The 10,399-nt window shown below is 43.0% G+C and overlaps 2 protein-coding genes across 6 annotated transcripts in view; one reads left to right on the top strand and one right to left on the bottom strand.

Moving 5' to 3' along the window:
• Positions 1 to 291: 291 nt before the first annotated feature.
• rfxank (regulatory factor X-associated ankyrin-containing protein) lies at positions 292 to 3,797 on the bottom strand. Its single transcript, XM_023971305.2, has 9 exons — positions 3,608 to 3,797; positions 3,278 to 3,406; positions 2,962 to 3,084; positions 2,615 to 2,680; positions 2,380 to 2,480; positions 2,143 to 2,268; positions 1,974 to 2,040; positions 1,772 to 1,852; positions 292 to 1,648 (listed from the first exon to the last, which is right to left on the bottom strand). The coding sequence occupies exons 2-9, from the start codon at positions 3,399 to 3,401 to the stop codon at positions 1,596 to 1,598; spliced, it is 741 nt and encodes a 246-aa protein (XP_023827073.1). The 5' UTR covers positions 3,402 to 3,406; positions 3,608 to 3,797; the 3' UTR covers positions 292 to 1,595.
• A 135-nt stretch (positions 3,798 to 3,932) lies between these two features.
• Positions 3,933 to 10,399, top strand: part of borcs8 (BLOC-1 related complex subunit 8) — a 16,395-nt gene continuing 9,928 nt past the window's right edge. For all 5 annotated transcript variants that reach the window (XM_070435143.1, XM_023971306.2, XM_023971307.2 and 2 more), the window contains exons 1-3: positions 3,933 to 4,105; positions 4,260 to 4,372; positions 4,563 to 4,627. In XM_070435143.1, the coding sequence (XP_070291244.1) occupies positions 4,069 to 4,105; positions 4,260 to 4,372; positions 4,563 to 4,627 (215 nt within the window). In that variant the 5' untranslated portion in view covers positions 3,933 to 4,068. The remainder of the gene's footprint in view (positions 4,106 to 4,259; positions 4,373 to 4,562; positions 4,628 to 10,399) is intronic.

Genomic DNA, 10,399 nt, shown 5'->3' on the forward strand with positions numbered 1-10,399 from the left:
GGTTGGTAGGTTATCAAATACTTATGTCATGCAATAAAATGCAAATTAATTACTTAAAAATCATACAATGTGATTTTCTGGATTTTTGTTTTAGATTCCGTCTCTCACAGTTGAAGTGTACCTATGATAAAAAATGACAGACCTCTACATGCTTTGTAAGTAGGAAAGCCTGCAAAATCGGCAGTGTATCAAATACTTGTTCTCCCCACTGTATATACACACACACCCATAACTCCTTTGGTCAGTGTACCACCATGAAGAATAATACACACAGGAAATAGGACAAATAAGTACTCACCAAATTATTTATTATTAAGGTGTTATTTTCAATGATTCATTGTCATACTATGATATAACACGTCATATGTGAAAAAAAGAGACAGACTGTCAATGATCCTGAAAAGGCTTCCACTTGTGTTCCCGTCAGGATGCCCAAAAGATGGAGACTTGGCTAAAATCATAGATTTTTACCCAGAAGACAGCAGCTCACTACAAATATCCTTCAATGTATTATTAAATGTCTCTAAAATCATACCAGTTCAAATTAGTTGTAGTAAGTCTTGTTCGAGACGGAATGGCCTTTTAATTCAAACGTGAGGCAGCTTGATGTAGAACTACACCGCCTGGACAGGACAATAGTCCTAGTTGTAATAGTTGCTTAAATAAGTTGTAATAGTACAGAAAAGGTATGCCTGGACCTGAATACTGTTATACAGAAATGTTGATTTTAATGCATAGTAGCTACAGAGCAGCTTTCAATTAATATTGTTCTGTGCCGTTCTCTTTCATTACTCCTCTGCTTATCTGGTTCTTAACTCCACACCCACAGATTTCCCATTCAGGAGGTCCCCACGGTGCACAGGCTATAAATAGTGTTTGAGAACACTTCTTTGGCCGAATAATTGTTTACTCCTTGGACATCCTGGGGGAAAGGGCTTTGTGACGTTTCTGTTTCTGCGTGAGAGAGGGAGAGACTTATAGGGAAAGAGAGGATATAGTGCCATTGAAGAACATGACTGCTGGAAGACTGTACCACCCCAAATTAATTGTTTTGAATGGGAACCATATCTGACTGCTTTTGGTGAGGACATTTTAAATTGGTTACCTGCTTGCGCACACAAACAACAAGGGGAAAAAGGATGATTTGGCCTCAACAAAGAATCTGGATTTTATTGCAGCTTTCCAGGCTTTAAGGTCACGCAACCACCTGCATATTCAAATGCTTGTGCCGTGCATTTAATTTCCCATTCCAAATGAACATCGTAAAAGGTGTATGCATTTTGTTTTTGAACATTTGTTTACTATCCATTGGTGCTATACCTCCAATTTTTTAAAATATATATTTAAAGATAGTTTGTCCCCCCCAAAAAAGAAATATAAGCATTTACATAATATAAAAAACATGTTGAATAAATGTACAAGACAGGAACCATAGTGTCCCTTAACGTTGGAGCTTCCGTTCCAAGTGTCTTCGCTACCAACCGCCTTTTGTGKCTTCAGTGTTTTGGTCAACCACCTCACCACTGATGCCAGCAGGTGATCCACTGTTCAGCACAACGTCCTCTCTAACCACATCCTGGTGCCCTTAGCTGCTGTCATGCTTTTTTCTTCAGGAGTTTCAGAATATGGTCCTCTAACACCTTTTGGACTGAAACAAAACATGATTTACAAAACTTTTTTTTACTTGATTACATGATTTACTTTTGCCAGGGATTTTTTTATTTTAAAACTTTTTTGTTGTTGAAGATGACAGATTAGAGAGGGTGCTTACCTTGTTTGTGTCCGAGGGCAACAGCTAAGGCCATTGGACTATACCCAGAATCTGCCTCAATGTTCATGTCTGCCCCTTTATCTGAATTACAATCATAAGACCATATCATATGTATTTCTGCCACTTTGAGATGACTACAGTACTTTGGTTTTGGAAATCATTAATTAAAATGAACTGTGTGCAGGGGTATGAGGCAACGTACCTAAGAGGGCCTCAGCACACCTTACATGGTTCCCTCTAACAGCGTAAAGGAGAGGAGTACCACCATTCTTAAACATAAAACATCCAATGAATAAAATCACCTAAAAACATATTGAAGACTGATGTGTGATATTTCTGAAGAAATCAAGAATCCTAATTTACACCCTTACCCAGTCATAAGCATTGATATCTACTCCATGTTCAAGAAGACGTTTCACTATGACTGCATAGCCTCCTGAGCTCGCCAGGGTCAAGGCACTCTCCCGTTCCCATGCTATCGTACTAGGATCTGCCCCCTAAGACACACCACACAAGGTCATAGCAGCCACACAGGTTACAATCAACCACCACCCTGTTTATGACTAAACATTGAATTCAATAAACAAGGGTCTAGAAATATCACTAACGTTTTCCAGGAGGAAATCCACCATGGCTTTCTCTCCAAACGCTGCTGCCCACATGAGAGGAGTTAAGCCCCGTTCATCCTGGTGGTTTAATAATGAACTGTCTGCAAGGTCAACAAACATTTTCATATTACACAGGACACCGCCTACAAGTCATCATGCTGGTTCCACAAGGCTACACAAGTCAGGCAAGTTCTACTCTTTGCACCATTGGTAAGTGGATATGGACATTTCTCACCTTTGCTCAGGTGTGTGGCCACCTGTAAGACCTCCCCCTGGGCAGCTAGCTGGTGGATGGACAGAACTGATGAGACATCAAAGGGTCAGTGTTTTGTACATTTAATTGTCCATATACTAAATGATATGCATAATATACCTTAATCTCCCTCAGTTATATACAAATACACAGGCATATACATATACAGTGTACATAAAACCACAGAGATCTTTTAGGGTCATTCCTGTAACATTCCTGTGCATTATCTAATAGATTATGAATGAGAGTGCATACACAGCAGTGTTTAAGGTATTTTGCCGTGAACAAAGAGTTGATTGTGTTTTCTGAGTTCAGACAGACATACTTACTGTCTAAAGTAGCTGGTCTGACTGTGACCTCGTTCCCACGCTGCCTATTCGTGAGGGTGGTGGAGTATTTCAACAGGCTCTCCTCCTCATCCACACCTGTGTTCTCTGTAATCACCCTCACACCTGGTAGCAAGGAGCAATACAGATATTTCATCACATTTGCATATCCCAATGCCTATAATCATATGAGACTTTATGCAAACTGAAAATGGTGTTGACACATTCACTGCAGACAAATGGACAGGTGTGATTACTGTATGAGAAAGCCTATAGACCTTGCAAAACCAGCAAAGAATTGTAGGACTGACAGTCATACCATTTAACCTCTCTCCTCTGGCCTCCCCTGGTAGACATGTAGTGGATTCCAATGCTAGGCCATCTGAGAAAATGTGTAAACTGGCTGCAAGATCTGGTATCTCACCACCATCTGTGCCATCCATGGTCTCTTGAATCAAAGTAGATATATATATTACTATATAGATTAGCTTTAGCCAACAGAAGTCAAAAGAACAAATATGGAACAAATGTCTATGATTATCTCACTATCTCTTACTTTTCAAAGCTGAAATGATGGAAAACCATTCCACATCAGCTCTTGCAAAATAGGAAAGTCTCAATGGCACATTATAAAGAGATTCATTTTTACCTTTATGTCGCAAGCAATGGTTTATATGTCCAGGTCACAATATCGGATAAAATAGCAACATCAATGTTTTATTCTTCAATCCAACTTCCTGATATCAAAACTGAAAGTGAGTTTATTTACAAAATCCCATGATGCAATTGATAATGGTAAGCCGCCCGAACTGTCCATCCATTCATTACATTTCTTATAAATAACTTTATCCAATTAAGTGTTTTTGAATGTGTGCATGTGTAATGTATGACTGATTTTATCTACGATAATTGTGCAATCTACCAGTAAACGCGAAATATGTCGAGAGAATAAATATCTAGGAACTATTTTTTAAATTCGTGTTACATTCCGAACATGATTTGTGATGCGCATGACAGTAACACGGAAACTGCATTTTTATTTTTGATAACGCTTTAACACGAATTAAACCCTTGCAAATATTTAATTGTATATCGTTTAATGTGTATAAGATGGAGGACCAGGAGATGCAACTGAAAGTTAAAAGAGGTAATTAGCGAATACTTTATAGTACAATTGTTTGCTAAAGTCAACTGTCATCACCAGCTAGCTAACCTTAGCTAGTAGCTGCATTAGCTAAACAGGTAACGTAGCTACTTGTCATAACAATATATATTATATTATTATATGTTTATCTCTGCAGTGACTGACAAATTCACGGAGAACATGTACGTGTTGGCTAACGAGCCATCAGTGGCTCTTTATCGACTGCAAGAACACGTTAGAAGGTCCCTCCCAGAGTTAGTACAACACAAAGTAAGTAACGTTAGTGAATCCAAAGCAGCTGAGCTACAAATTAACTTGCTAAGGAGAATAAATGTAGTTATGTTACTTTACAGTAGTTATAATGGGCTGTCCAAAAACACGTCTAAAAAGTAAATGTATACCGGTAGCTACTTTTGCAGTAACGTAATTCATAATATTATTCTCTGATCATCTCTTCCAGACAGATATGCAGAGCTGGGAGGAGCAAAGCCAAGGAGCAATCTACACTGTGGAATATGCATGCAGGTAATCTAGCCCAAGATGTACTCTTAAGGAGCCTCAATTGCGATACGGTTCTAGAAACATAAAGTCCTTTACTTTCATTTCACATCACAAATACACTTACTCTACACCAGGGGTGTCAAAGTCAAATGGACGGAGGGCCAAATAAAAAATTTAGCTACAAGCCGAGGGCCGGACTGTTCGAATGTTCATTGAAACATTTTTAAATGACGCATATAGTCTAGTGAACCTAATTGAACCTACTGAAAACCTAACAAATATATTCCAATATGATCAGATAAATAAAGCAATATTTTCTTATGGCTCTGTCAGTAATCTTTAATTTTCAACAGACACAAAAGACAAATTTCCTTTATATAAAAATCCCCATAACATGAACATTAAATGAAAGAAACCGGTATTCAAGGCACCATCACATTAGACTGACAACCCTAAATCCACAAGAGAAAGGGGAGGTGGGTAGCGAGAGTGGGAGGGTGAGAGAGTGGGAGATAGAGGGAGGTGAGAGCGAAGAGGGGGAAGGAGAGAGGGAGCAGAGGAGGGGGAGAGAGAGGGGGAAGGAGGGAGGGACAGAGGGAGGTGGGGAGGCGAGAGAGGGAGGGAGAGAGTGGGAGATAGAGGGAGAGAGAGGAGGGGGAAAGGGAGGGAGGGACCAGCGCAGGCCGCGCCAACACCTGCCCGAAGTTTGACCTATGGGAGAGAAAGTCTCTCGTCTTTCTCCAGAACATTTCCGGAGGACCTGTCTCCTCTTACCTCACCTCGCTCATGCAACTCTCATCCTTGACCGCTGGCTACGTCCCTTCCTTTCTTCAATGAGAGCGCGAGTTGCACCCTTCTGAAAAATTACCTTACACTCGATTCCCTCCTGATGTTCAACAACTACATCGACCCAGTACTCCCTTTCTTCTTCTTTCTCCTCCGAAAACTCTCGAACGTTTCAGGCCGTCCTAGAAAGGTTCATGGCCCGCTTTCGATCCTGCCTATCTATCCTCATTTCAGATAGGGAAGCCCTGTTGTACGTTTGGGTAAAAGTTCCAAATCAGGGCATCGCACAGAAGTTTCCTCCAGGACTAGTCATTCAATATGTAACGATGAGATAAACATTGTGTCTGTGTCTTTTAGCAAGGGATAAGGCTCTGGTGTACACGGGGAGTGCGCAAGCGGATCCTGGCTTTAAGATAGCTGAACTCTCTCCTTCATGTCTGCTCTTGTCTGCTCTCATTCTTGCGTAACATGACCGTTATAACTCCCGGGAGCATGTTGGGCCTTTGATGAAACTGGGTGAACTCAAATTCTGAGATCTCCTGCTGCACACCTGTCTTTCTGCCTAAAGCGGGCTCCGAGCTGGGCCAATATAGTGGTTGTACATCCGGGGCGGCACAAGGGGCCTCTATCAGCTTGGTTTGATAATCCGGGCGTACACTCTTGCCTTGACTTTAAGGGGAAGAGTAAATTGTCGCGTCTTCCTGGGGCTAAGACGCTTCTTCAAAAGGATGTGGTTGCGAGGGCGTGGTCCGAGATCTGGTGTCTCCGGCACCAACACGTGCTTACGCTATCGCTCACTGGTGTCTCGCTTACAGGGCTCTGTTCTAGTTTTTGTCCCATGTACAGGGTTGACCCTAGCTCCCTGGAAAGTTTCTCTTTAGCCATATATACACCTTAGCCAAATACATTTAAACTCGGTTTTTCCACAAATTCTGACATTAAATTCCTAGTAAAAATTCCCTGTCTCATGGATCCAGATTCCTAGAGAAGTTCACTTGGCATCTTGTCATCCATAATATCCCTCACATAGGGTCTCTCTATCATTGGCTAAATTTATTTGTACAGAGAACTGTGAAACTAGTCAGAATAACTAATTAAATCTTACGCTTACGACTTTCCCCCTCTGATAACATGCGAATTGATTTATTAGTGCATGCTGTTTTCAGTATATCTTTCATCGCATATCTGCCATGTTCCTGGCCAGACATTCTCACGAGTGTGGAGTGGAGCGGATCATCCCTCTCAAGCTTGAACCCTACGGCAAAGGAATCGGAGCCTGCTTCTTCATACCTCACGGCGAGAATGGAACTAAGTATTTGGTCCTGTGCGCATGATCTTGCGACATCCGGCCGGTTGAAACTCCTATTGTGTCCTCAACTCATTCGCAGATGTGCTACAGAAACCCTTTGTGCTGCAAGTAGGAGATCTCTGTGACCAAGGGGTTACACGCCTTCCCTGTCAGTTCACATCAGAACATAATTCTCCCAAACAATAGAAGGCTCTGGGGGGTAGAATTCTTGGCTCCATTCCTCGTTGGCACCATGAGGGCTGTGTTGATGAGTCTCATGGGGCGGTATGTCAGGCTTTATTGTAAGGCCTCACTGCTATCATACTCGCTCGCCAGAAGTACACGACCACTGCTTTGCTCTCAGTTCTTCGACGCCGACGCAGATAGATATATGCTCTCGAGGGCGCATATGGAGTCGGTACAATGCCAGGCACGGTCTGTTTCAGCTCGATCGCGCGGCTCCACTGGGGATTACTTGCAACCTAGATATGGCCTTTTGTACTGTGTCTGTGGGAAGGCTCTCGCCTCACTGTTTTAGGACCCATGACCACACTTACTGAGAAGTATCGTCCACGAACGGCTGGGCAGCCGTGTTGTGTGTTCAACTTTCGCATCGTAATGTTATCCTCTGGTCTTCCATCGTCACCTGGAAGACCCATTTGAAAGCCGCTCACCTCGCTCTCTCCACTGGCTTCCAGTTGAAGCTCGCATCCGTTACAAGACCATGGTGCTTGCCTACGGAGCTGTGAGGGGAACGGCAACCTCCGTACCTTCAGGCTCTGATCAGGCCCTACACCAAACAAGGGCACTGCGTTCATCCACCTCTGGCCTGCTCGCCTCCCTACCTCTGAGGAGTACAGTTCCGCGCTCAGCCCAGTCAAAACTGTTCGCTGCTCTGGCACCCCAATGGTGGAACAAACTCCCTCACGACGCAAGGTCAGCGGAGTCAATCACCACCTTCCGGAGACACCTGAAACCCACCTCTTTAAGGATATACTAGGATAGGATAAAGTAATCTTCTAACCCCCCCCCCCCCTTAAAAGAGTTAGATGCAACTATTGTAAAGTGGTTGTTCCACTGGATATCATAAGGTGAATGCACCAATTTGTAAGTCGCTCTGGATAAGAAGCATCTGCTAAATGACTTAAATGTAAATGTAAATGTAAATGTAATTGATACACACCTTTTATGGTTCCACGGCGCCATATCTCCATTGTTACTGCGTATGTATACGAAAGATAGAGGGTCCAGCTGTGCTAATTAGCTATCTAGCATGCTCCAAAACACAGTTTGTTAAAGGAAGAAGGCTACCAAAAACATGTCACTGAAATACTGTTGGCTGTCAACTGTAATAAAGGCCAGTTAAAACAGTGTAGAGCACATATGTCAGAGTCAAGGGCCCGCGGGCCACATCCGGCCCGCGAGAAGGTTTTTTACGGCCCCTGGGATGATCTTGATTTATTATTAGACCGGCCCGCAGACGCGCAGCAAGCCGGCAGCCCGCAGATCTTTTACACGCACCAATACTACATTTCACAATGCAACGGTGACGCACCGAGCAGTAGGCTGCTTCATTTCAATATTTTATTGGCACAGCAGTCGTCAGCATACAGTAAAATTAACTTTCAGATACCCATCAAAAATGGCAAAAGGAAGGTGGACACTGAGAACCGGGGGTTTCAAAAAAGGTGGGAGTCGGAGTATATGTTCAGGGAGGTAGCTGGAAAACTGTGTGTTCTTTCTGTGTGGAGAAAGTGTGGCGGTACTGAAAGAGTATAATCTGAGACGACATTATGAAACGAACACGCGGACAAAACAAGAATATGGACATGGAAAAGGTCAAAAGGCAGAGGAATTAAACGAGGCCTCAATCTCGACAGGCTCTGTTCAAAAAAAGCCAAATCACAAGGCCAGGCTGCTGTCAAGGCAGTTTTATTTTGGCAGAAGAGATCGCTAAATCAGCCGGGCCATTTACGGAGGGGGATTTCATCAAAACTGCTATGATTAAGAGTTTGTGACAGAAGTTTGCCGGAAAAGGCAACTCTTTTTAATGTGAGTCTGAAGCAGAAACCCATTGCCGAGAGAGGTAGACCAGTTGTCATCAATGCTAAAGAGCAGCTTGTGAAAAAGGGAAAAGATTTCATTGCATATTCCTTGGCTGTGGATGAGAGCACCGACATTTTCTGACAATTGCCAGTTTGTCAATTTTCATCCGGCGAGTGACTCCAGCTAAGCGTGACAGAGGAGTTTTTGGCTTTACGTCCTATGCATGCACAACTGGGGCATGATTTGTATGAAGAGGTGTCAAGATGTGTAAATGAGATGGAGCTGCCTTGGGAAAACTCGTGGGTTTGACACCGACGGAGCACCTGCGATGTGGTGGACACAGGAGCGACTGGTGGCGAAGATACGGGAAAAGATGCAAGAGGAAAACGCGACAGGTGAGCTGACAGCTTATCATTGTATATACATCAGGAAGCGTTGTGGCGGTAAAGCTTGAAAATGGAGCATGTAATAGGCATCATCACGCGCACAGTTAACTTTATCAGAGCCAAAGGTTTGAATCACCGCAGTTCAAGGCATTTCTGACGGAGTTAGAAACGGAGCATGGGTGTTTGCCTATCACAACGAGGTGCGATGGCTAAGCCAGGGAAAGGTGCTTCAAAGATGTTTCGAGCTTCGTGAGGAGATTTGTCTGTTCTTGGACAGCAAAGGGAAAGACACAACACAACTCCGAGACGAAATGTTTTTGTGTGAATGGCTTTTCTGTGTGACATTACGAGTCATCTGAATGCAATGAACTTGCAGCTGCAGGGTCGGGATTCAGTCATCTGATATGTACAGTACAGTGAAGGCATTTAAAACCAAACTGACTCTGTGGGAGACGCAGATGCGGAAAGAAAATTTGAGCCACTTTCCCAGCTGCCAGACCATGAAAGAGAAGCTCTCTACCAGTGCGTTCCCGAGCGCACAGTTGGCTGATAAAATAGGTATGCTTGCCGCTGACTTTTGACGCCGATTTGCTGACTTTGAAGCACAAAAAGCAGGTTGGAACTGCTCGGTAACCCATTTGCTGTTGACGTGGAAAGCTCACCACCAAACCTCCAAATGGAGTTGATTGACCTCCAATGCAATGATGCACTGAGGGCAAAATATGCGGCAGTGGGTGCTGCGGAGTTCGCCCGTTTCCTCCCGCGACACAATGCCCCAGCTGCGCATCCAGGCTGCTCAAACGTTGTCTATGTTTGGCAGCACATACCTGTGTGAACAACTGTTTTCTTTGATGAACCTGAACAAAACATCACACAGAAGTCGACTTACTGCTGAACACCTCCACTCAATTCTGAGGATTTCCTCAGCTCAGAGCCTTACCCCGACATTGATGAACTTGTGGAAAAGATGGGACACCACCAAGTATCACCCTCAACCTCAAACAAGTGAATACTGATACGTGCATCACATATTTAGAGTTTTTACTCAGTTCAAGTTTAAAAGTTAAGTTTAATATTTGTTTTCACTGCATGTTTATTCTCCTTAAACAAAGTGTTGTTTTTGATTAATAGATTTTTGCACTTTATTTTATTGTATTTCAATCCAATTATATTTTAAAAATATTTCAGTTGAGTGGATGATAGAAAATTGCTATTATTGTTTTTTCTTTTGAAGTAAATTTAGCCCACTTTTGCTAAAATAGAAAATATAGGTACTGATGGTGTGAAATA

This window comes from Salvelinus sp. IW2-2015, linkage group LG26 (assembly GCF_002910315.2).
Source record: "Salvelinus sp. IW2-2015 linkage group LG26, ASM291031v2, whole genome shotgun sequence".
Classification (NCBI taxonomy): domain Eukaryota; kingdom Metazoa; phylum Chordata; class Actinopteri; order Salmoniformes; family Salmonidae; genus Salvelinus; species Salvelinus sp. IW2-2015.

Coding starts and splice junctions, on each gene's coding strand:
- rfxank (XM_023971305.2), bottom strand. CDS start 3,401: ATGGATGGCACAGATGGTGGTGAGATACCAGATCTTGCAGCCAGTTTA. Junction 2,681..2,961: donor CAGACCAGCTACTTTAGACA/GTAAGTATGTCT, acceptor ATGTCTCATCAG/TTCTGTCCATCCACCAGCTA. Junction 1,649..1,771: donor TGCCCTCGGACACAAACAAG/GTAAGCACCCTC, acceptor GTTTTGTTTCAG/TCCAAAAGGTGTTAGAGGAC.